General features: G+C 57.8%; 2 protein-coding genes across 2 annotated transcripts; both read right to left on the bottom strand.

Moving 5' to 3' along the window:
• Positions 1–1,081: 1,081 nt before the first annotated feature.
• Positions 1,082–9,465, bottom strand: LOC140002505 (maestro heat-like repeat-containing protein family member 7). Its single transcript, XM_072037772.1, has 19 exons — positions 9,009–9,465; positions 8,331–8,401; positions 8,060–8,188; positions 7,839–7,918; positions 7,556–7,679; positions 7,185–7,274; positions 6,994–7,098; positions 6,595–6,772; positions 5,759–5,865; positions 5,250–5,399; positions 4,874–5,028; positions 4,374–4,512; positions 3,962–4,099; positions 3,607–3,783; positions 3,095–3,250; positions 2,724–2,825; positions 2,412–2,514; positions 2,140–2,199; positions 1,082–1,493 (listed from the first exon to the last, which is right to left on the bottom strand). Exons 1-19 carry the CDS (start codon positions 9,313–9,315, stop codon positions 1,366–1,368), a joined length of 2,499 nt encoding a protein of 832 aa, XP_071893873.1. The 5' UTR covers positions 9,316–9,465; the 3' UTR covers positions 1,082–1,365.
• Positions 9,466–13,940: 4,475 nt separating this feature from the next.
• LOC140002504 (maestro heat-like repeat-containing protein family member 7) lies at positions 13,941–23,716 on the bottom strand. The gene is made up of 19 exons (XM_072037771.1): positions 21,624–23,716; positions 20,946–21,016; positions 20,675–20,803; positions 20,454–20,533; positions 20,171–20,294; positions 19,800–19,889; positions 19,609–19,713; positions 19,210–19,387; positions 18,374–18,480; positions 17,865–18,014; positions 17,489–17,643; positions 16,989–17,127; positions 16,577–16,714; positions 16,222–16,398; positions 15,710–15,865; positions 15,339–15,440; positions 15,027–15,129; positions 14,755–14,814; positions 13,941–14,108 (listed from the first exon to the last, which is right to left on the bottom strand). The coding sequence occupies exons 1-19, from the start codon at positions 21,928–21,930 to the stop codon at positions 13,981–13,983; spliced, it is 2,499 nt and encodes an 832-aa protein (XP_071893872.1). The 5' UTR covers positions 21,931–23,716; the 3' UTR covers positions 13,941–13,980.
• Positions 23,717–24,417: the final 701 nt, after the last annotated feature.

The following is a 24,417-nucleotide window of genomic DNA, read 5'->3' as shown; positions in this document are numbered from 1 at the left end:
CCCTAGCATATCACCAGTGGGTCTGTTGTTATCCCTTTCCTCTTTCAGATCTTGTTTAACGCTCTGTCGATCAGCCCTGCTAACTAACTGTGCAAAATCTTTCTCCTCCTCTGATAAAGGTGCTTCCAGTCAGGCACTAGCTGGCCTGCAGTTGTATGGGCCATCCCATGATGGAGAAAGCCGTAATTCTGTCCATGACACCACCATGGGAGCCACCTATTTATTACCTGCCTCTGCCTCTTTCTTTCCCTATTATTCCTTGCTACCAAGAGAGGAAAATGCTATGTGTGCCCCTGATCCTTTCACCCATTGCCCCAATGCCCTGAAGTCCCCTATGATTGCCCTTGGACTTCCCTTTGCCACTTTGAAGCTGCTGTCGAGATAGAACAGCAATGGATGATGCTCAGAGGGCCTTCCAGGGCGAGTGAGCTTTCTAGAAACATCTTTTACCCTGATCTCCTGGGAGGCAGCAGACTTCTCCATGGGTTTGGTCAGGTTGGCGTATGCGGCCCTCTGTTCTGCTCAGAAGGGAGTCGCTTATGACAGTAACCCTTCTCTTTTTCTTGATGGAGGTGGTCGTGATACTGGGGAAGGCTGACTTGCCCTAGAAAACCCCTCCAACCTGGATGGACCTTCATGCACATCATCGTTTGTGTGTCCATTAGTTCCAGAGTCTGTTGGTTCAGGACACCTGAAAGGAAGGTGAGGTAGGCAAGGAAGGGTTCGCCTGCTGCTCCGAGCAGATCTAAACTTCCATCCCTTCGTCACTGAGATGCACTCCTTCTGCCTGATGGCCAGAGGGTAGGGGATCCTCCATTTCCTCTGCTGTGTCTGCCTGACGCATCTGTCCCAGGGCTGGCAGAGTACAGTTCAACCTTCTCCGACTCCCTGGTGCTCCTCAGCCTGCCCACCTCCTCCCGAAGCTCTGCCAGGAGGCTGAGCAGTTCTTCTACCCGGGCGCACCTACCACAGGTGGACTCACAGGATGGGATGGCAGGAAGAATTTCTTCATGGAAAGGGTGGAACCGGCTGCCCAGGGCACTGCTGGAGTCCCCAGGCCTGGAGCTATTAAAGAAATGCGTGGACTTGGCGCTAAGGGCCGTGGTTTTGTGGTGGGCCTGGTAGTGTTAGCTGACGCTTGGACTTGAGCTGAAGGCACTTTTCCAAGCGCAAGGGTTCTGTGACTCTTTCACTGGTTGAGTAGGCACCATGCAGTCACCGGGCCCAGGGGAAAGACGTCCTTGGTGGCCTCCAAGTTAGCTCAGCGTCATGGCACCGAGTCACTTTGAAGGAGCTGCTGGAATAATGAGACAACAACCTAGTTCTATTAAAATATATATTGCTCTTTTGAGGACTGCTGCGGGGCTAGCAGCACCACGGCAGTGGAAATCTCCGTCTTGGCATTGCGTCATGCCTTGACGTCAGGATCAGGGTGGTTTGAACTGCCAGGGAACGGACCATGGGTTCCGGGTCTTTCTCTGAAGGCTGGAGGACTGCAAAAAAAAGAAGAGCAGAGATGAAAACCCCTCTCCTTCCAGAGATCCCCAGGCATCCCCTGCAGACCATGCCAGCCCCACTCGACTCTTCCCCAGGCCAGGAGGAGCAGGAGGGACAAAGGAATCCGTTGAAAGCTGCTGCTCAGCAATGTCCCAGATGCACCCACCTGCGCACCACAGGTCAAGTGGGGCACCTTCACAAGCTGGTTCCCTCACCACCTGCCTCCATCCCTTGGGAGGATTCACACACTCCAGGAATCTCCTGGACTCTTTCCTCTCGCTATTGTGCTTCCCCATGAGAGCAAGGGCTAGCAATCGTGACCCTGCTCCTAGCTGCTTGTAGGCTGTTTCATCTCCCTCTTCGTCCTGGTTGCGTGCTCTACAACAGGCTCCCACCTTCTGTCAGCCTTACTGCCCTTTCCCCTGACTCTTCCTCAGGGACACTCAACCCTTCCAGCGGCACTGCCCAGCTCCAGGCTGGGAGGCCATTCCCTGACACCACGGGCTACCCCGTCTCCTCTCCCTCGTTCCTATGGCTGCATTGCTCCTCCGCCCCGAAGCATTTCCCTGGAGCAGGGCAAGGCACGGGGGCCTCTGCCGCTGTCCCCCCAGCACTAGCACACCCCCCACTGCCCTCACTCACCACTGAGGATTTCATTCAGCTTCTCCTCGCTCTGGTCCTTGCAGTAGCGAGCAGCAAGACCTAGACACAGAGATCCCATCAGAGCCCCGCTCCCCAGCACGCTCCCAGCAGCACAGCCCCTGGCCTGGCCAGCCAGGCTGTGCCCCCTCCTGCACCCTGGAGCAAGAGCCCAGTCGGGGGGCTCTGGGGGCAACAGGGCTGTGCCTCACTGCCAGGGCAGTGCCTGGGGCTGCCAAAGGCTGCCCCAAGAGGGACCCAGGGGCTGGGCTCACCAATGAATCTGACGGCCTCAAGTCGCAAAAGGGTCTGAGTGGCCTTCAGGTAGGGCTGGCTCTGCTGCAGGTATTCTTCTACTCTGCCTCTGTCCTGCTGCAGCTGGAGAGAGAGAGAACGCAAGGTCACGGGGCTTGCACACCCTCTCCAGGGTCTCCTCCAGCATCCTGGGGGCAGGGAGGGCAGAGGGGCCTGCAGAAGAGCCCCCTGGGGCTCTGTGCTGGAAGGAAGGGAGCGAGGATGCGGCTGCAGGCAGCGGGCTCTGGCTGGGCACATTTGCCCAGCTGGGGCAAACCAAGTTGGGTCCTTACCAAGCACTCCCCGATCCTCCACATCTGTTCTGTCTGGGCCAAGCGCTTGAGCTCTTTGCATCGCAGAAACTCTGCAGCCACGGCAAGAGCTTCCCCAGAGGCCTGCGGAGCAACAGAGGTTGGGAGGTAGCACCACAGCCTTGGGAAGGAGACCCTCTGTCCCCTCCTCTTGGCAGGGCTGTGAGCCTTTCCCAGCGTGTTATGGGAGGCTGTGGTGGGGGACAGCGTGCACTGGGTTCAGTGGCCAAGGCAAGGCCACGGGACAGCCACCACCGGAGGCAGCTCATGCTGCCGGCCGGAGATCCCCCAGAGCAACCCTGTGGTGTCGGCACAGCCTTGCCCACGTAACTGCTCAGCTCTGAGATCTGTACCTTTGCTACGCTCTCACTCTGGTCTCTCGTGTGAAAGTAGAGTGGGAGAAGGCTCCTGTGCACGGTGCTCTTCATTTTCTTCTTCCTTTGCCGCAGCACAGCCCCCACCACGGCTTGGAAGAGGCAGATGGAGTGCTCCTGCACCTGGCTGGACGCCTGGCAGGGAGGAGGACAGGAGGAATTTCAGCATTAGCATGGCCGATGTGAAGGGAGCTCACAGCACTGTGAGATGCTTCAGCGCTGGATCCTTCCCAGAGGAGCTGCTCAGGGGCAGCTGCAAGGCCTGGTGCCCGTGAAGGGCAATGCAATCGGTTGCCATCGCAGGCTGCCCGCCAGCCACCCCACTTTCGCCACCAGCCGCACCAGCCATGCCCAAGCAGAGCTCCCCAGCGCCTGGGCTGACAAGGAGACTGGGAAGGCCCTGCCTGAGTGCTGCCCACAGGGCCGGGCTGAAGGGCAGCCCTCATTACAGGGGGCCCAGCTGAGGGCTCGGGCTCCCGCAGCACACTTACGTGGTCAAAGAGTGGCAGGAGCTTCTCAGCCAGCTGCAGAGCCGGGCCACTGGCCTTCCTCCTCTCCACATGAGCCATCACGTTTTTCAGCACAAGCAGGGCCTTCATCACCACGTCTGTGTTGGTGTCCTGCAGGGCCTCCAGGATGTCTGGCAGCAGGACCTGAAGTTTTCTTGCCTGTAGGAAAGACACCATTTCCCTTCCGTGAGGCAGTGAGAGACCACCCTGGGCAAAGGGCTCTGGTTCCTGAGCACCAGCCTCCTGCCTTGCTTCCTGGCCGCGGGGAGGGACGGGAGGGCAGAAGAGCAAAGCCCCAGGCTGCCAACATGGCTTTGCTTGATGATGGCCCGCTCACCTTCTCAGGTCTCTCTGACACGGTGCAGAGCCCTTTCAGAACCACCAAGCGCATCTCTGGGCTTGGGTGCTTCAGGTAGCTCTGGAGGTGCACTGGGTTACCAAAGTCCTCCTCAGAAATGTGATTCTGGGCCAGCATCTGCAAGAAAGAGCAGTGAGAGCCTGGCAGGGCCTGCAGGGCTCCCTGCAGCCTCTTCTTCTCCCACCTTTGGGCAGGGATGGGGCAGCGCCAGCTGGCACAAAAGAGGCACCAGGCGCGGGGAGCTACGGGGGCTTGCCGGCCCCAGGGACCATGTGTCCGTACGTCCTGCGGGAGCTGGCAGTTTGGGGGTAGATGGGCACAGGGCTGTGCCTGTGTGCCTGAAGGGGCACACGTAGCCCTGCTGGGAGCAAGGTTTCATCTGGGAACTCACAGCCAAGCGACGGATGCAGGTGTTTTCGCTGACAGCGGTGCACCAGTTGTACAGCGGCAAGTCTTCCATCATGATGTTTAGAACCTTCTCCAAGGTCTGCGGCATGGCCAGGATCACCTCCCACATGCCCAGGTCAGTGCTGCAAGCCCAGAATACTCTGTCAGTGAGGCTGCCTCAGCCGCAGGGCCACAAACTGGGCCAGCCCCAGAGGACCCAGGCTGTCCTGCAGCCCCTGTGACTTGGGGAGCACTGAGGGCCCAGCCTGGGCAAGCAGGAGGGGGCTGAGCTGGTGTTCCCTGGGGGCAGGGGGACTCTGGGCTGCCTTGGACAGCTGGGCTGCTGCAGCCCTGGCTGGCCCAGTAGGGCTGGAACACATTGGTGGGAAGGAGGGCTGTGCTCCTTGGGGATGTCCTGCTCTTTGCCATTGGTGTGGCAAGCAGAGAGTCCCCGGGTGCATCTCCCGACGCGGAACAAGCCCTCAAGGATGTTAAGGCCAGGACCTGTCATGTGGCGGAGAGAACTGCAGCAGGTTCTTGACTTCTTCCCTGGGCATCACGTTGGTCAGCTGGAGAAGCAGGGAGTCCAGGCACTGCCGCGCCGATGCCGTGTGGATGCTGCCCAGGTTTTTCCTGATGCACTCCATGATCGTTGGCACCTTGGGGGACAAAGTGGGAATGGTGTTGCCAGCAGACTGCAACCATTTCCACAGCTGCCACTTAAACTTTGGCCCCTTCCATTGCTCTCTGCTGGCTTCAGGTTGCTTCTGGAGCCCAAGAGACCTCAATGTGCGAGGGAAGCAGGGAGGGAGGCAGGGAAGGAGAGAGGAACACCGCCTGGAAGAGCTCAAGGGCAGGGCCATGGCCACAGGCCACTTACATCTGTCAGCCAGTAGTCAGGGTCCTCCAAGGCTGCGTCCAGCACGCTGCAGGCCCCCTGCTTGTCATGGATGCTGGAGTCTTGTAAAGCTTCAAGGGCTGTGAGGATGATGTCCAGCCTCTCAGCAGGGAAGAGATGTCCTCCAAACCCCTGTGGGAAGAAGGAGGAGCGAAGACATGCCGCACTGAGTGTCCCAAGGGTGCTGCTTAGCTGAGCAGCAAGGGCAGCTCTGGAGAGTGGGCCCTCGGGGGAAGGGGTGAGGATGGGGCATATGGGGCCAGAGTGCTGGCCCTGCAGGTAACCAGGGCTTGCTGGTGGCCAGGAGGGCTGGAGCTGCTGCCAGGACACAGGGGAGCAGCCTTTGCATAGCCCCAGCCTGGGGACAAGAGGAACCCTCTCACCAGGGCGACTGAGGCCGTGCCAGCCCCACCAGTTCTGGACCCCTTTGCTCACACGAGATGCCTGCTGATGCTGCGGACAAGATCCCCAGCAAGGCCAGAGCTCATTACCTTGGCAATTTCACAGGGAGTTGATGTTATAGAAAATGGAAGTGTTGTATGCTCCAAATTCTTGTGTCTCTTTGCATAATTTTCCATGTCCTCTCTCAATCTGCATTCTAAACAGGGGGCAACACCAAAGAGTCAGTAGGGAAGAGCATCTTTGCCAACAAGCTTGCCAAATAATGAAAAGCACTTTCACTAGGAATGGTTGAGGAGGGAGGCTCAGACCCATGGTGAGGAGAGTGATGGGCAGGGATGTAAAGCGCAAGGTGAGGAGTGCTGGGAGCAAGAGGGACCTCAGGGATGATGCAGAAGGAGGAGAAGCAATGGCGTTGGGTGCCGTGGGGGTAGCAGCGTGTCACAGATCCCCTTCTGCTCGGGGTCAGGATGTGCAGGAAGCCTCCTGACACCACCTGCCTTTAAGACGGCAGGGAGCAAACAGTCAGGGAGCATTCTGGAGGGCGTCACCATCCCTGGTGATGCACGGCTGGCTCTGCTGTTCACTCCTCAGGGAAGATGTGGTTTGGGAAGTGCTCATCGATTGATGGCTTAGACTGGGGGAGACCACAAAACAGCGTGGTAGGTGATCTGGGGAGGGTTGGGAAGGACAGCAGCAGAGAACTGCTCCTGGACATCAGGTGTGCGTCTAGCTTCTGCAGAAAACGATAGCCAGAATGCTGCGGGAAGCTGCTGTGAGGAGCAGAGGAGGTCAGGGAACCTGGCAGAATTCCGTGGGCAGCCTCCACCAAGCAAAAGAATAATCCTTCACAATACTTGGGGAAAACAAGTAGACAAATCAGTAGATGTCTGTGTGCAGACGGACGCTGCCCACCACACCTTCTTACCTCTTCCTTCTCTGACGATTTTGTAGAAGTGAAAAAGAGCATCCAAAGCTGCGCGTCCAAAGGAATCATTGCTATTGCTGAAAATGAAGAGGTGGCCCAGCAGCTTGCCCAGGATGGGGATGTAGAGCTCTCTAGAATCATCGTGGCTGTGCTTGTATTTTTCATAGTCATCTGAGTTCTGGGGGAGGAAGGGAGGAGAGACAAAGGGCTTAGTGGAGGCAGAGCCAGCCCCTGAGAGAGCACGGCCTGGGGAGGGAAGAGCAGGGGCAAAGGAGGGACGAAGACCCTCGCTTCACAGTGCTGAGGCACTCACGTGCATCCAGGTTTGCCTCACAGGCACCCCTGAGTGGCAGGATGCTCTGGGATGCAGGAAAGGGTGGAGGGTTCCTTGTGCCTTACCTCAGTCACAAAATACCTGACGATGAAATCACCCAGCCTCTCAATCCTCCTCACAGCTCTCTCACGCACAGCTGGGTTTTTGGAGTGGGCAAAGTCCAGCAGCGCCTGTGAGGAGAGAAGTTGCTGGGTTGACAGTGGTCTGCAAATGTGACCTGAGAGGATTCTTTGGAAATTCTTTGCAAATGCCAAACCTCCAAAATATTCAGCAACTCTGTGCTGGAACTGGTCTTTGGACAGTTGAGTATGAAGGCCACCAGCATGAGGTCCATGGCACTCATAGTCTGCAGGGAGGACAGAAGAGCATCGAATTACTTCTGTGGCCCTCCTCACCCCCAGGAGCTGGCTCTGAGCCCCTCTGGAGTTCAGGAGTGGCTTTGGGGCTAAAAAGCCGCTGCGTGCAGACCTCCTACAGCACAAGATCAGGTCGGGGAAGGGGAAGGGGTGAGGTTGGGAAAGCAAATCTGGACCCCAGCCCATCACTGGTCTTTGGTTGTGTCAGCACGGGGAAGCAAGGCAGCAGCTCAGCAGGACTGGGGGTGCCGGTACCTCACCCAGCACATACCTTGGCGTAGAGCACTCCTTCTGTCTCTGGCATGTCCGACTCCGGAGGCAGAAAGAAGACGCTCTTGCAGCACACATGCAGGAGTCTCTCCTTTTTGCCACGCAGTGCTGTCGGTACGGTGTTGCTGAAGGAGAGAGAGAGAGGAGCCTGTTGGACGCAGTGCCTCGAGGCTTATGAAGGAGGACACGGACCTCCCTTGGCCGGGCATCCCTGGGAGGGACGGGCAGCCTCCCTGCCAGCTTCAGGGCCACCAGGACATTGCCACCAGGGGCTGGGCACGCACCTGAGGACGGTGACAGTCTCCATGGCCTTCTGCCGGAATTCTGTGCGCAAGCTGTCCACGGGCTCCTTTTCCAGTAGCGCCTGCAGAGCACAAGCAGGATGAGACCTTGGAGCTGCCGGCACCCAGCAGCAGCAGAGCCAGCGCTGCCCCAGCCCTCGCCTCCCAGGGGGCTGGTGCCGGGGGGCCTTGCCCCTTCCCCAACCCGCTGCGCATCCTCTCACCATGATGTTCTCCACCAGCTTATGTTTGCTGCAGAAGCCATGCAAGTTCATCGGCACACCCTTCTCTGTGACAGTTCTGCACAGATCGCAGATTTTGCTGAGGAACAGCATCTTCTGCTCCTCGTCGTCCTGGCAGCCACAAAGACACCAAGAGAGCATTAGGGGGACACCCACGGCCAGCAGGACCAAAGCCTTGAGGGGTCTGGGGCTGTGTGGGACTCCTGGAGGGCAGCGCCGGGAGCACAGCTGTGATGCAAGCAGCTGCCATTACCTTTTCTTTGCCTCTGACATACGCCCTGATGAATTCCACGGCCTTGTCTCTGCGCAGTTTCCATGCCTTATCTGGAAAGGAGGAAAGGAAAGAGTGCTGCAGCGAGGGGCTGAATGCAGGGGTGAGAAGAGGAAGGGTCCCAGCCCCAGAAGGACGTGGGGAGGCCGCGGGGATGCCCAGAGGCTGCAGCAGCTCCGCTGGGAAGAGAGGCTGAGGGAGCTGGGCTTGTGGAGCCTGGAGAAGGCTGCGGGGGGACCTCGCTGCGGCCTCCCCGTGCCCAAAGGGGCCTCCAGGAAAGCTGGGGGGGGATCTTCATCATGGACTGCAGCGACAGGACAAGGGGTGACGGCTTTAACCTCAAAGAGGGCAGGTTTCTTTTGGACAGGCAGGGATTTCTATCCTTCACGCCCAGGGCAGTGAGGTCTTGGCGCAGGCTGCGGTGCCCCCTCCCTGGCACTGCCCACAGCCAGGCTGGGTGGGCTTCGGGCAGCCTGGGCTGGGGGGAAGCATCGTGATCGCCGAGGTCCCCCCCAGCTCAAAGCGTCCTGGGATTCTGTGGTGCTGCGGAGGAAGCTCGGCCCCGTCAGCCCAAGCGCCACTTTACCCAGGAAAGGAGTCCCAGAGTCAAGCTGAGGTCTCACTGTCCCCAACCCTCCCCACCCCATCCCTAAGACTCACTGGGATCCAGCAGCTGCGACTCATCGTTGCTGTCCTCTCCCTGGCTGCTGACTGCTGCCTGAGCAGTGGCCTCTGCCGGGCTGCTGTCCTCTGCCGGCAAAATGGCCTCGACTGGGGTTCTGTCCTCTGCCAGCAAGCTGTCCTCTGCTGGCCGGTTGCTGCCCCTAGAAGACCAGGTCTCCTGCCAGGCCAGCCTGGGCTGCCTGGGGGGCATGCCTCCCTCCTCATCCCATTCAGAAAGAGCCTCTGGATTGGGAGAGCTCGCAAGGAGAAACCGGCGGCTCCTCTGGGCGGGCGGTTGCGGCATTGTGGGACGTGGGCTATGCTCGGGGACTCCTCGAAGGCCCTGTGCTCCTGCCCTGTCCGTCACTGCCGTGCACCGACACTGAGGGTCTGAGCCACGGCTGCGCTCTTATAAGGCGGAGCCCTGGGGTGTCACCAAGTGACGTCACAATGGGTGCCACTGTGACACGTGCCTGGGCTGGATGGACCCCACCGGGCGCTGTAAGTTCGTGGGCGACACCAAGCTGGGCAGGAGCATTGACCTTCTTGAGGGCAGGCAGGAAGGCTCTGCAGAGGGATCTGGACAGGCTGGATCAACGGGCCGCATCCAGCTGCGTGGCATTCAAGGCCAAATGCTGGGTTCCACACTTGGAATCATAGAATATCCTGAGTTGGAAGGGGGCAGACCTGAAGGGATGAAAGACACGGTCTCCCGATGCCTCTTGAGCAGAAGGCGTTTATTGCCATTTTTCTCTGCTACATATACTTTCCCCGTAACCACATGTGCTGTCCACGCGCCCGAATCAGTCATACAATTCATTAGAGACCCTCAGCCACGCGCCTCAAGCCAGCCAGCAACTGACCACTGCGCAAAGCTCATCTTTAATGTTGTAGCCAAGTTGATTTATCTCCACCTTGTTCAAGTTTTTGTTACTAACGCTTATTAAAAAAAGGGGGCTTTAGGGCTTTGGGGCGACTACTTGAAGGATCAGGGGCACAGGTTGTGTTTGCCTCTGTCCTTCCGATAGGGAGGATGCACACAGAATTCCAATGCTGACAAGCAGACTCATCACATTAACACGTAGCTTCGGGACTGGTGCAACTGGTAGAACTTTGGGCTTGTTGATCATGGGAGGGTCTATGTGACACTGGCCTGCCACCACCAGATGAGATGCGCCTCCCTGTAGTGGGTTTATGTGGCAAGGTTTTGGTAGCACGGGGCCATAGGAGTGGCTTTTGTGAGAAGGATCTGGAAGCTGCCCCATGTTTGCTAAGGGCCCCTCTGCTGACCAGAGCTGAGCCAATAAGCGATGTTGTTTTGCGCCTCTGTGAGAGCATATTTAAGACAGGGAAAAAAACACTGTGCCACATACAGCAGCTGGGAGAGTGAGAGCAGTGAGGAACAGCCTTGCAGGTGCCAAGGTCAGTGAAGAAGGAGGGGGAGAGGTGCTCCAGGCACTGGACCAGAAGTCCCCTGTGGCCTGTGGTGAAGCAGGATGTCCCCATGCAGCCCATGGAGTACGACGGTGGAGCAGGGTTCCATGCTGCAGCCCGTGGAGGAGACCGCGGTGGAGCAGGTGGCCCTGCACTGACGGAGGCTGCCGCCTGTGGAAGACCCCTGCCGGAGCAGATTCCGGGCCAGACCTGTTGCCTGTGGAGAGGAGCCCATGCAGGAGCAGGTGACCTGGCAGGAGCTGCTGCCTGTGGGGGACCCAGGTTGAAGCAGTTGACCCAGGTTGAAAGCATCCTGAGGGATGGGCCCCATGGTACAGACCCATATCTGGAGCATTTCTGGAAGAGCTGCTGCCTGTGGGAAGCCCATGCCGGATCGGTTCAGCAAGGACTGCATCCCGTGGGAGGGACCCCACAGCACAAGGGACGAGAGTGACCGAGAAGGAGCGGCAGAGAAGAAGCACTGTAGACTGACCATAACCCCCGTTCCTTCGTTCCCCTGTACTGCTCGGGGGGAGGAGGTGGAAGAGGGTAGATGGGGGAGAAGGTGCTTTTGGTTTCTCTCCTTTGTTTCTCACTTCTCTAGCTTGTTACTAATAAGCAATAAATCTTACTATCTCCCTATGCTGAGTTTTGTCCGTCACGATAATTACTGTGCGATCTCCTTGTCCTTATCTCAACCCTTGAGCCCTTTTCATCGTATTTTCTCCCTGTTCCTCTTTGAGGAGGGGGAGTGAGAGAGCGGTCGTGGTGAAGCTCAGCTGCCTACCCAAGTAAAACCACCACACTCTCTCAGAGAGGGGTAAGGATTTTTGCTCAGGAGTTGGCAGGGCTGATGGATAGGGTTTTAAACTAGAGTCGAAGGAGGAAGGGGATAAAACTAGGCACACCGCTGATGAGCTGAGGGATGGTGCGCTAGAATCAGAGGGACGGTGTGCTAGTGAGGTCCTGCGGTCAGCTCCACAAGGCGCTGAGTGTAGGGAGGCGCATTTGAAGTGCTTCTACACAAAAGCATGCAGTATGAGGAATCAAATGGATGAGCTAGAAGTCTTGGCCCTGTCCCACAGCTACGAAATCATCGGCATAAGCGAAACCTGGTGGGATGAGTCCTGTGGCTGGTGTGTGGTGGAATTTTCTCCCAAGAGAGGCAAACAGCACCTCTGTAGCCCTGCCATGTCACACGACCTTGCTTCCAGCGGCCACACACTTTCTTTTTCCACTTTAGCTCTAGAAGAAGATCCCTGCTCAGCCAAGCTGTCCTTCTGCCCCGCCTGCTTGACTTCCAACATTTTGGAATCGCCTGCTCCTATGCTCTTAGGAGGTCGTGCTTAAAAAGATGGACCCCGATACCTTCCAAAACAGCTTCTCAGGGGATCTTCCTAACTAGTTCCCTGAGCAGCCTGAACTCTGCCCTCCCCGTGTCCAAAGTTCACAGAATTGGAGGGGCTGGAAGGGACCTCAAGAGATCATCGGGTCCAACCTCCCTGCCAAAAGCAGGTGTACTGGCAGTCTTCCTCCTATCGCCAAAGATTTTTAAACTCAACTGCTTCATGATTGCTATGGCCAAGATGGCCGCCCATCACCACTTCACCCACCACACCCTCTATGTTCACAAGCAACAGGTCTAGGATGGCACCTTTCCTTGTTGTCTCCCTCAGTAGCTGTACCAAGGAATTGTCATCAAGGTGTGTGAGGAATCTCCTGGACCTGCTTGTAACAGCTGTGTGGTCTTCCCAGTTAATGTCTGGCAAGTTGAAGTCCCCCATCAGGACAAGGGCAGCTGAGCTAAGAGAGCTCTCTCTTAGTTCCTTAGCCAATAATTCATTGGTATCGCAAACACCCACTGCAACAGCCACGTGATTGGTTTCTCCCTTAATCCTTACCCAGAAGCTCTCGGCCACGTCCTTGTGCCAGCCCCTTGCCTCGCCTGCCCTGCCTATCCTTCCTGAAGAGCCCATAACCGTCCATCACAGCACACCAAGTCTCGCTTGTTCTGGGATGGAGCTGAAGCTTCCAGCTCCTCCTGCTTGTCCCTCATGCTGGGTGCATCAGTGCAGAAACATTCCAAATGTGCTCCAGTGTACCCAGCGTGGCATAGAGCAGGCCGAATGATCTTGCTAGCGCACAGTCCCTCCCATTTTGGTGTGCCATCCCCTAGCATATCACCAGTGGTTCTGTTGTTATCCCTTTCCTCTTTCAGATCTTGTTTAACGCTCTGTCGATCAGCCCTGCTAACTAACTGTGCAAAATCTTTCTCCTCCTCTGATAAAGGTGCTTCCAGTCAGGCACTAGCTGGCCTGCAGTTGTATGGGCCATCCCATGATGGAGAAAGCCGTAATTCTGTCCATGACACCACCATGGGAGCCACCTATTTATTACCTGCCTCTGCCTCTTTCTTTCCCTATTATTCCTTGCTACCAAGAGAGGAAAATGCTATGTGTGCCCCTGATCCTTTCACCCATTGCCCCAATGCCCTGAAGTCCCCTATGATTGCCCTTGGACTTCCCTTTGCCACTTTGAAGCTGCTGTCGAGATAGAACAGCAATGGATGATGCTCAGAGGGCCTTCCAGGGCGAGTGAGCTTTCTAGAAACATCTTTTACCCTGATCTCCTGGGAGGCAGCAGACTTCTCCATGGGTTTGGTCAGGTTGGCGTATGCGGCCCTCTGTTCTGCTCAGAAGGGAGTCGCTTATGACAGTAACCCTTCTCTTTTTCTTGATGGAGGTGGTCGTGATACTGGGGAAGGCTGACTTGCCCTAGAAAACCCCTCCAACCTGGATGGACCTTCATGCACATCATCGTTTGTGTGTCCATTAGTTCCAGAGTCTGTTGGTTCAGGACACCTGAAAGGAAGGTGAGGTAGGCAAGGAAGGGTTCGCCTGCTGCTCCGAGCAGATCTAAACTTCCATCCCTTCGTCACTGAGATGCACTCCTTCTGCCTGATGGCCAGAGGGTAGGGGATCCTCCATTTCCTCTGCTGTGTCTGCCTGACGCATCTGTCCCAGGGCTGGCAGAGTACAGTTCAACCTTCTCCGACTCCCTGGTGCTCCTCAGCCTGCCCACCTCCTCCCGAAGCTCTGCCAGGAGGCTGAGCAGTTCTTCTACCCGGGCGCACCTACCACAGGTGGACTCACAGGATGGGATGGCAGGAAGAATTTCTTCATGGAAAGGGTGGAACCGGCTGCCCAGGGCACTGCTGGAGTCCCCAGGCCTGGAGCTATTAAAGAAATGCGTGGACTTGGCGCTAAGGGCCGTGGTTTTGTGGTGGGCCTGGTAGTGTTAGCTGACGCTTGGACTTGAGCTGAAGGCACTTTTCCAAGCGCAAGGGTTCTGTGACTCTTTCACTGGTTGAGTAGGCACCATGCAGTCACCGGGCCCAGGGGAAAGACGTCCTTGGTGGCCTCCAAGTTAGCTCAGCGTCATGGCACCGAGTCACTTTGAAGGAGCTGCTGGAATAATGAGACAACAACCTAGTTCTATTAAAATATATATTGCTCTTTTGAGGACTGCTGCGGGGCTAGCAGCACCACGGCAGTGGAAATCTCCGTCTTGGCATTGCGTCATGCCTTGACGTCAGGATCAGGGTGGTTTGAACTGCCAGGGAACGGACCATGGGTTCCGGGTCTTTCTCTGAAGGCTGGAGGACTGCAAAAAAAAGAAGAGCAGAGATGAAAACCCCTCTCCTTCCAGAGATCCCCAGGCATCCCCTGCAGACCATGCCAGCCCCACTCGACTCTTCCCCAGGCCAGGAGGAGCAGGAGGGACAAAGGAATCCGTTGAAAGCTGCTGCTCAGCAATGTCCCAGATGCACCCACCTGCGCACCACAGGTCAAGTGGGGCACCTTCACAAGCTGGTTCCCTCACCACCTGCCTCCATCCCTTGGGAGGATTCACACACTCCAGGAATCTCCTGGACTCTTTCCTCTCGCTATTGTGCTTCCCCATGAGAGCAAGGGCTAGCAATCGTGACCCTGCTCCTAGCTGCTTGTAGGCTGTTTCATCTCCCTCTTCGTCCTGGTTGCGTGCTCTACAACAGGCTCCCACCTTCTGTCAGCCTTACTGCCCTTTCCCCTGACTCTTCCTCAGGGACACTCAACCCTTCCAGCGGCACTGCCCAGCTCCAGGCTGGGAGGCCATTCCCTGACACCACGGGCTACCCCGTCTCCTCTCCCTCGTTCCTATGGCTGCATTGCTCCTCCGCCCCGAAGCATTTCCCTGGAGCAGGGCAAGGCACGGGGGCCTCTGCCGCTGTCCCCCCAGCACTAGCACACCCCCCACTGCCCTCACTCACCACTGAGGATTTCATTCAGCTTCTCCTCGCTCTGGTCCTTGCAGTAGCGAGCAGCAAGACCTAGACACAGAGATCCCATCAGAGCCCCGCTCCCCAGCACGCTCCCAGCAGCACAGCCCCTGGCCTGGCCAGCCAGGCTGTGCCCCCTCCTGCACCCTGGAGCAAGAGCCCAGTCGGGGGGCTCTGGGGGCAACAGGGCTGTGCCTCACTGCCAGGGCAGTGCCTGGGGCTGCCAAAGGCTGCCCCAAGAGGGACCCAGGGGCTGGGCTCACCAATGAATCTGACGGCCTCAAGTCGCAAAAGGGTCTGAGTGGCCTTCAGGTAGGGCTGGCTCTGCTGCAGGTATTCTTCTACTCTGCCTCTGTCCTGCTGCAGCTGGAGAGAGAGAGAACGCAAGGTCACGGGGCTTGCACACCCTCTCCAGGGTCTCCTCCAGCATCCTGGGGGCAGGGAGGGCAGAGGGGCCTGCAGAAGAGCCCCCTGGGGCTCTGTGCTGGAAGGAAGGGAGCGAGGATGCGGCTGCAGGCAGCGGGCTCTGGCTGGGCACATTTGCCCAGCTGGGGCAAACCAAGTTGGGTCCTTACCAAGCACTCCCCGATCCTCCACATCTGTTCTGTCTGGGCCAAGCGCTTGAGCTCTTTGCATCGCAGAAACTCTGCAGCCACGGCAAGAGCTTCCCCAGAGGCCTGCGGAGCAACAGAGGTTGGGAGGTAGCACCACAGCCTTGGGAAGGAGACCCTCTGTCCCCTCCTCTTGGCAGGGCTGTGAGCCTTTCCCAGCGTGTTATGGGAGGCTGTGGTGGGGGACAGCGTGCACTGGGTTCAGTGGCCAAGGCAAGGCCACGGGACAGCCACCACCGGAGGCAGCTCATGCTGCCGGCCGGAGATCCCCCAGAGCAACCCTGTGGTGTCGGCACAGCCTTGCCCACGTAACTGCTCAGCTCTGAGATCTGTACCTTTGCTACGCTCTCACTCTGGTCTCTCGTGTGAAAGTAGAGTGGGAGAAGGCTCCTGTGCACGGTGCTCTTCATTTTCTTCTTCCTTTGCCGCAGCACAGCCCCCACCACGGCTTGGAAGAGGCAGATGGAGTGCTCCTGCACCTGGCTGGACGCCTGGCAGGGAGGAGGACAGGAGGAATTTCAGCATTAGCATGGCCGATGTGAAGGGAGCTCACAGCACTGTGAGATGCTTCAGCGCTGGATCCTTCCCAGAGGAGCTGCTCAGGGGCAGCTGCAAGGCCTGGTGCCCGTGAAGGGCAATGCAATCGGTTGCCATCGCAGGCTGCCCGCCAGCCACCCCACTTTCGCCACCAGCCGCACCAGCCATGCCCAAGCAGAGCTCCCCAGCGCCTGGGCTGACGAGGAGACTGGGAAGGCCCTGCCTGAGTGCTGCCCACAGGGCCGGGCTGAAGGGCAGCCCTCATTACAGGGGGCCCAGCTGAGGGCTCGGGCTCCCGCAGCACACTTACGTGGTCAAAGAGTGGCAGGAGCTTCTCAGCCAGCTGCAGAGCCGGGCCACTGGCCTTCCTCCTCTCCACATGAGCCATCACGTTTTTCAGCACAAGCAGGGCCTTCATCACCACGTCTGTGTTGGTGTCCTGCAGGGCCTCCAGGATGTCTGGCAGCAGGACCTGAAGTTTTCTTGCCTGTAGGAAAGACACCATTTCCCTTCCGTGAGGCAGTGAGAGACCACCCTGGGCAAAGGGCTCTGGTTCCTGAGCACCAGCCTCCTGCCTTGCTTCCTGGCCGCGGGGAGGGACGGGAGGGCAGAAGAGCAAAGCCCCAGGCTGCCAACATGGCTTTGCTTGATGATGGCCCGCTCACCTTCTCAGGTCTCTCTGACACGGTGCAGAGCCCTTTCAGAACCACCAAGCGCATCTCTGGGCTTGGGTGCTTCAGGTAGCTCTGGAGGTGCACTGGGTTACCAAAGTCCTCCTCAGAAATGTGATTCTGGGCCAGCATCTGCAAGAAAGAGCAGTGAGAGCCTGGCAGGGCCTGCAGGGCTCCCTGCAGCCTCTTCTTCTCCCACCTTTGGGCAGGGATGGGGCAGCGCCAGCTGGCACAAAAGAGGCACCAGGCGCGGGGAGCTACGGGGGCTTGCCGGCCCCAGGGACCATGTGTCCGTACGTCCTGCGGGAGCTGGCAGTTTGGGGGTAGATGGGCACAGGGCTGTGCCTGTGTGCCTGAAGGGGCACACGTAGCCCTGCTGGGAGCAAGGTTTCATCTGGGAACTCACAGCCAAGCGACGGATGCAGGTGTTTTCGCTGACAGCGGTGCACCAGTTGTACAGCGGCAAGTCTTCCATCATGATGTTTAGAACCTTCTCCAAGGTCTGCGGCATGGCCAGGATCACCTCCCACATGCCCAGGTCAGTGCTGCAAGCCCAGAATACTCTGTCAGTGAGGCTGCCTCAGCCGCAGGGCCACAAACTGGGCCAGCCCCAGAGGACCCAGGCTGTCCTGCAGCCCCTGTGACTTGGGGAGCACTGAGGGCCCAGCCTGGGCAAGCAGGAGGGGGCTGAGCTGGTGTTCCCTGGGGGCAGGGGGACTCTGGGCTGCCTTGGACAGCTGGGCTGCTGCAGCCCTGGCTGGCCCAGTAGGGCTGGAACACATTGGTGGGAAGGAGGGCTGTGCTCCTTGGGGATGTCCTGCTCTTTGCCATTGGTGTGGCAAGCAGAGAGTCCCCGGGTGCATCTCCCGACGCGGAACAAGCCCTCAAGGATGTTAAGGCCAGGACCTGTCATGTGGCGGAGAGAACTGCAGCAGGTTCTTGACTTCTTCCCTGGGCATCACGTTGGTCAGCTGGAGAAGCAGGGAGTCCAGGCACTGCCGCGCCGATGCCGTGTGGATGCTGCCCAGGTTTTTCCTGATGCACTCCATGATCGTTGGCACCTTGGGGGACAAAGTGGGAATGGTGTTGCCAGCAGACTGCAACCATTTCCACAGCTGCCACTTAAACTTTGGCCCCTTCCATTGCTCTCTGCTGGCTTCAGGTTGCTTCTGGAGCCCAAGAGACCTCAATGTGCGAGGGAAGCAGGGAGGGAGGCAGGGAAGGAGAGAGGAACACCGCCTGGAAGAGCTCAAGGGCAGGGCCATGGCCACAGGCCACTTACATCTGTCAGCCAGTAGTCAGGGTCCTCCAAGGCTGCGTCCAGCACGCTGCAGGCCCCCTGCTTGTCATGGATGCTGGAGTCTTGTAAAGCTTCAAGGGCTGTGAGGATGATGTCCAGCCTCTCAGCAGGGAAGAGATGTCCTCCAAACCCCTGTGGGAAGAAGGAGGAGCGAAGACATGCCGCACTGAGTGTCCCAAGGGTGCTGCTTAGCTGAGCAGCAAGGGCAGCTCTGGAGAGTGGGCCCTCGGGGGAAGGGGTGAGGATGGGGCATATGGGGCCAGAGTGCTGGCCCTGCAGGTAACCAGGGCTTGCTGGTGGCCAGGAGGGCTGGAGCTGCTGCCAGGACACAGGGGAGCAGCCTTTGCATAGCCCCAGCCTGGGGACAAGAGGAACCCTCTCACCAGGGCGACTGAGGCCGTGCCAGCCCCACCAGTTCTGGACCCCTTTGCTCACACGAGATGCCTGCTGATGCTGCGGACAAGATCCCCAGCAAGGCCAGAGCTCATTACCTTGGCAATTTCACAGGGAGTTGATGTTATAGAAAATGGAAGTGTTGTATGCTCCAAATTCTTGTGTCTCTTTGCATAATTTTCCATGTCCTCTCTCAATCTGCATTCTAAACAGGGGGCAACACCAAAGAGTCAGTAGGGAAGAGCATCTTTGCCAACAAGCTTGCCAAATAATGAAAAGCACTTTCACTAGGAATGGTTGAGGAGGGAGGCTCAGACCCATGGTGAGGAGAGTGATGGGCAGGGATGTAAAGCGCAAGGTGAGGAGTGCTGGGAGCAAGAGGGACCTCAGGGATGATGCAGAAGGAGGAGAAGCAATGGCGTTGGGTGCCGTGGGGGTAGCAGCGTGTCACAGATCCCCTTCTGCTCGGGGTCAGGATGTGCAGGAAGCCTCCTGACACCACCTGCCTTTAAGACGGCAGGGAGCAAACAGTCAGGGAGCATTCTGGAGGGCGTCACCATCCCTGGTGATGCACGGCTGGCTCTGCTGTTCACTCCTCAGGGAAGATGTGGTTTGGGAAGTGCTCATCGATTGATGGCTTAGACTGGGGGAGACCACAAAACAGCGTGGTAGGTGATCTGGGGAGGGTTGGGAAGGACAGCAGCAGAGAACTGCTCCTGGACATCAGGTGTGCGTCTAGCTTCTGCAGAAAACGATAGCCAGAATGCTGCGGGAAGCTGCTGTGAGGAGCAGAGGAGGTCAGGGAACCTGGCAGAATTCCGTGGGCAGCCTCCACCAAGCAAAAGAATAATCCTTCACAATACTTGGGGAAAACAAGTAGACAAATCAGTAGATGTCTGTGTGCAGACGGACGCTGCCCACCACACCTTCTTACCTCTTCCTTCTCTGACGATTTTGTAGAAGTGAAAAAGAGCATCCAAAGCTGCGCGTCCAAAGGAATCATTGCTATTGCTGAAAATGAAGAGGTGGCCCAGCAGCTTGCCCAGGATGGGGATGTAGAGCTCTCTAGAATCATCGTGGCTGTGCTTGTATTTTTCATAGTCATCTGAGTTCTGGGGGAGGAAGGGAGGAGAGACAAAGGGCTTAGTGGAGGCAGAGCCAGCCCCTGAGAGAGCACGGCCTGGGGAGGGAAGAGCAGGGGCAAAGGAGGGACGAAGACCCTCGCTTCACAGTGCTGAGGCACTCACGTGCATCCAGGTTTGCCTCACAGGCACCCCTGAGTGGCAGGATGCTCTGGGATGCAGGAAAGGGTGGAGGGTTCCTTGTGCCTTACCTCAGTCACAAAATACCTGACGATGAAATCACCCAGCCTCTCAATCCTCCTCACAGCTCTCTCACGCACAGCTGGGTTTTTGGAGTGGGCAAAGTCCAGCAGCGCCTGTGAGGAGAGAAGTTGCTGGGTTGACAGTGGTCTGCAAATGTGACCTGAGAGGATTCTTTGGAAATTCTTTGCAAATGCCAAACCTCCAAAATATTCAGCAACTCTGTGCTGGAACTGGTCTTTGGACAGTTGAGTATGAAGGCCACCAGCATGAGGTCCATGGCACTCATAGTCTGCAGGGAGGACAGAAGAGCATCGAATTACTTCTGTGGCCCTCCTCACCCCCAGGAGCTGGCTCTGAGCCCCTCTGGAGTTCAGGAGTGGCTTTGGGGCTAAAAAGCCGCTGCGTGCAGACCTCCTACAGCACAAGATCAGGTCGGGGAAGGGGAAGGGGTGAGGTTGGGAAAGCAAATCTGGACCCCAGCCCATCACTGGTCTTTGGTTGTGTCAGCACGGGGAAGCAAGGCAGCAGCTCAGCAGGACTGGGGGTGCCGGTACCTCACCCAGCACATACCTTGGCGTAGAGCACTCCTTCTGTCTCTGGCATGTCCGACTCCAGAGGCAGAAAGAAGACGCTCTTGCAGCACACATGCAGGAGTCTCTCCTTTTTGCCACGCAGTGCTGTCGGTACGGTGTTGCTGAAGGAGAGAGAGAGAGGAGCCTGTTGGACGCAGTGCCTCGAGGCTTATGAAGGAGGACACGGACCTCCCTTGGCCGGGCATCCCTGGGAGGGACGGGCAGCCTCCCTGCCAGCTTCAGGGCCACCAGGACATTGCCACCAGGGGCTGGGCACGCACCTGAGGACGGTGACAGTCTCCATGGCCTTCTGCCGGAATTCTGTGCGCAAGCTGTCCACGGGCTCCTTTTCCAGTAGCGCCTGCAGAGCACAAGCAGGATGAGACCTTGGAGCTGCCGGCACCCAGCAGCAGCAGAGCCAGCGCTGCCCCAGCCCTCGCCTCCCAGGGGGCTGGTGCCGGGGGGCCTTGCCCCTTCCCCAACCCGCTGCGCATCCTCTCACCATGATGTTCTCCACCAGCTTATGTTTGCTGCAGAAGCCATGCAAGTTCATCGGCACACCCTTCTCTGTGACAGTTCTGCACAGATCGCAGATTTTGCTGAGGAACAGCATCTTCTGCTCCTCGTCGTCCTGGCAGCCACAAAGACACCAACAGAGCATTAGGGGGACACCCACGGCCAGCAGGACCAAAGCCTTGAGGGGTCTGGGGCTGTGTGGGACTCCTGGAGGGCAGCGCCGGGAGCACAGCTGTGATGCAAGCAGCTGCCATTACCTTTTCTTTGCCTCTGACATACGCCCTGATGAATTCCACGGCCTTGTCTCTGCGCAGTTTCCATGCCTTATCTGGAAAGGAGGAAAGGAAAGAGTGCTGCAGCGAGGGGCTGAATGCAGGGGTGAGAAGAGGAAGGGTCCCAGCCCCAGAAGGACGTGGGGAGGCCGCGGGGATGCCCAGAGGCTGCAGCAGCTCCGCTGGGAAGAGAGGCTGAGGGAGCTGGGCTTGTGGAGCCTGGAGAAGGCTGCGGGGGGACCTCGCTGCGGCCTCCCCGTGCCCAAAGGGGCCTCCAGGAAAGCTGGGGGGGGATCTTCATCATGGACTGCAGCGACAGGACAAGGGGTGACGGCTTTAACCTCAAAGAGGGCAGGTTTCTTTTGGACAGGCAGGGATTTCTATCCTTCACGCCCAGGGCAGTGAGGTCTTGGCGCAGGCTGCGGTGCCCCCTCCCTGGCACTGCCCACAGCCAGGCTGGGTGGGCTTCGGGCAGCCTGGGCTGGGGGGAAGCATCGTGATCGCCGAGGTCCCCCCCAGCTCAAAGCGTCCTGGGATTCTGTGGTGCTGCGGAGGAAGCTCGGCCCCGTCAGCCCAAGCGCCACTTTACCCAGGAAAGGAGTCCCAGAGTCAAGCTGAGGTCTCACTGTCCCCAACCCTCCCCACCCCATCCCTAAGACTCACTGGGATCCAGCAGCTGCGACTCATCGTTGCTGTCCTCTCCCTGGCTGCTGACTGCTGCCTGAGCAGTGGCCTCTGCCGGGCTGCTGTCCTCTGCCGGCAAAATGGCCTCGACTGGGGTTCTGTCCTCTGCCAGCAAGCTGTCCTCTGCTGGCCGGTTGCTGCCCCTAGAAGACCAGGTCTCCTGCCAGGCCAGCCTGGGCTGCCTGGGGGGCATGCCTCCCTCCTCATCCCATTCAGAAAGAGCCTCTGGATTGGGAGAGCTCGCAAGGAGAAACCGGCGGCTCCTCTGGGCGGGCGGTTGCGGCATTGTGGGACGTGGGCTATGCTCGGGGACTCCTCGAAGGCCCTGTGCTCCTGCCCTGTCCGTCACTGCCGTGCACCGACACTGAGGGTCTGAGCCACGGCTGCGCTCTTATAAGGCGGAGCCCTGGGGTGTCACCAAGTGACGTCACAATGGGTGCCACTGTGACACGCGCCTGGGCTGGATGGACCCCACCGGGCGCTGTAAGTTCGTGGGCGACACCAAGCTGGGCAGGAGCATTGACCTTCTTGAGGGCAGGCAGGAAGGCTCTGCAGAGGGATCTGGACAGGCTGGATCAACGGGCCGCATCCAGCTGCGTGGCATTCAAGGCCAAATGCTGGGTTCCACACTTGGAATCATAGAATATCCTGAGTTGGAAGGGGGCAGACCTGAAGGGATGAAAGACACGGTCTCCCGATGCCTCTTGAGCAGAAGGCGTTTATTGCCATTTTTCTCTGCTACATATACTTTCCCCGTAACCACATGTGCTGTCCACGCGCCCGAATCAGTCATACAATTCATTAGAGACCCTCAGCCACGCGCCTCAAGCCAGCCAGCAACTGACCACTGCGCAAAGCTCATCTTTAATGTTGTAGCCAAGTTGATTTATCTCCACCTTGTTCAAGTTTTTGTTACTAACGCTTATTAAAAAAAGGGGGCTTTAGGGCTTTGGGGCGACTACTTGAAGGATCAGGGGCACAGGTTGTGTTTGCCTCTGTCCTTCCGATAGGGAGGATGCACACAGAATTCCAATGCTGACAAGCAGACTCATCACATTAACACGTAGCTTCGGGACTGGTGCAACTGGTAGAACTTTGGGCTTGTTGATCATGGGAGGGTCTATGTGACACTGGCCTGCCACCACCAGATGAGATGCGCCTCCCTGTAGTGGGTTTATGTGGCAAGGTTTTGGTAGCACGGGGCCATAGGAGTGGCTTTTGTGAGAAGGATCTGGAAGCTGCCCCATGTTTGCTAAGGGCCCCTCTGCTGACCAGAGCTGAGCCAATAAGCGATGTTGTTTTGCGCCTCTGTGAGAGCATATTTAAGACAGGGAAAAAAACACTGTGCCACATACAGCAGCTGGGAGAGTGAGAGCAGTGAGGAACAGCCTTGCAGGTGCCAAGGTCAGTGAAGAAGGAGGGGGAGAGGTGCTCCAGGCACTGGACCAGAAGTCCCCTGTGGCCTGTGGTGAAGCAGGATGTCCCCATGCAGCCCATGGAGTACGACGGTGGAGCAGGGTTCCATGCTGCAGCCCGTGGAGGAGACCGCGGTGGAGCAGGTGGCCCTGCACTGACGGAGGCTGCCGCCTGTGGAAGACCCCTGCCGGAGCAGATTCCGGGCCAGACCTGTTGCCTGTGGAGAGGAGCCCATGCAGGAGCAGGTGACCTGGCAGGAGCTGCTGCCTGTGGGGGACCCAGGTTGAAGCAGTTGACCCAGGTTGAAAGCATCCTGAGGGATGGGCCCCATGGTACAGACCCATATCTGGAGCATTTCTGGAAGAGCTGCTGCCTGTGGGAAGCCCATGCCGGATCGGTTCAGCAAGGACTGCATCCCGTGGGAGGGACCCCACAGCACAAGGGACGAGAGTGACCGAGAAGGAGCGGCAGAGAAGAAGCACTGTAGACTGACCATAACCCCCGTTCCTTCGTTCCCCTGTACTGCTCGGGGGGAGGAGGTGGAAGAGGGTAGATGGGGGAGAAGGTGCTTTTGGTTTCTCTCCTTTGTTTCTCACTTCTCTAGCTTGTTACTAATAAGCAATAAATCTTACTATCTCCCTATGCTGAGTTTTGTCCGTCACGATAATTACTGTGCGATCTCCTTGTCCTTATCTCAACCCTTGAGCCCTTTTCATCGTATTTTCTCCCTGTTCCTCTTTGAGGAGGGGGAGTGAGAGAGCGGTCGTGGTGAAGCTCAGCTGCCTACCCAAGTAAAACCACCACACTCTCTCAGAGAGGGGTAAGGATTTTTGCTCAGGAGTTGGCAGGGCTGATGGATAGGGTTTTAAACTAGAGTCGAAGGAGGAAGGGGATAAAACTAGGCACACCGCTGATGAGCTGAGGGATGGTGCGCTAGAATCAGAGGGACGGTGTGCTAGTGAGGTCCTGCGGTCAGCTCCACAAGGCGCTGAGTGTAGGGAGGCGCATTTGAAGTGCTTCTACACAAAAGCATGCAGTATGAGGAATCAAATGGATGAGCTAGAAGTCTTGGCCCTGTCCCACAGCTACGAAATCATCGGCATAAGCGAAACCTGGTGGGATGAGTCCTGTGGCTGGTGTGTGGTGGAATTTTCTCCCAAGAGAGGCAAACAGCACCTCTGTAGCCCTGCCATGTCACACGACCTTGCTTCCAGCGGCCACACACTTTCTTTTTCCACTTTAGCTCTAGAAGAAGATCCCTGCTCAGCCAAGCTGTCCTTCTGCCCCGCCTGCTTGACTTCCAACATTTTGGAATCGCCTGCTCCTATGCTCTTAGGAGGTCGTGCTTAAAAAGATG

Source organism: Anas platyrhynchos, chromosome 4 (genome assembly GCF_047663525.1).
Source record: "Anas platyrhynchos isolate ZD024472 breed Pekin duck chromosome 4, IASCAAS_PekinDuck_T2T, whole genome shotgun sequence".
Lineage (NCBI taxonomy): Eukaryota > Metazoa > Chordata > Aves > Anseriformes > Anatidae > Anas > Anas platyrhynchos.
This window is presented reverse-complemented; position numbering and strand designations above follow the sequence as displayed.

Excerpts from the sequence above, each read along its gene's own strand:
- LOC140002505 (XM_072037772.1), bottom strand. The coding sequence starts at position 9,315 with ATGCCGCAACCGCCCGCCCAGAGGAGCCGCCGGTTTCTCCTTGCGAGC. Across the intron at positions 6,773-6,993 it reads TCAGGTATTTTGTGACTGAG|AACTCAGATGACTATGAAAA; the intron begins GTAAGGCACAAG and ends TTCCTCCCCCAG. Across the intron at positions 1,494-2,139 it reads GCTGAATGAAATCCTCAGTG|TCCTCCAGCCTTCAGAGAAA; the intron begins GTGAGTGAGGGC and ends TTTTTTTTGCAG.
- LOC140002504 (XM_072037771.1), bottom strand. The coding sequence starts at position 21,930 with ATGCCGCAACCGCCCGCCCAGAGGAGCCGCCGGTTTCTCCTTGCGAGC. Across the intron at positions 21,017-21,623 it reads GTCGCAGCTGCTGGATCCCA|ATAAGGCATGGAAACTGCGC; the intron begins GTGAGTCTTAGG and ends CCTCCTTTCCAG. Across the intron at positions 15,130-15,338 it reads GGAGGATCGGGGAGTGCTTG|CTGCAGCAGGACAGAGGCAG; the intron begins GTAAGGACCCAA and ends CTCTCTCTCCAG.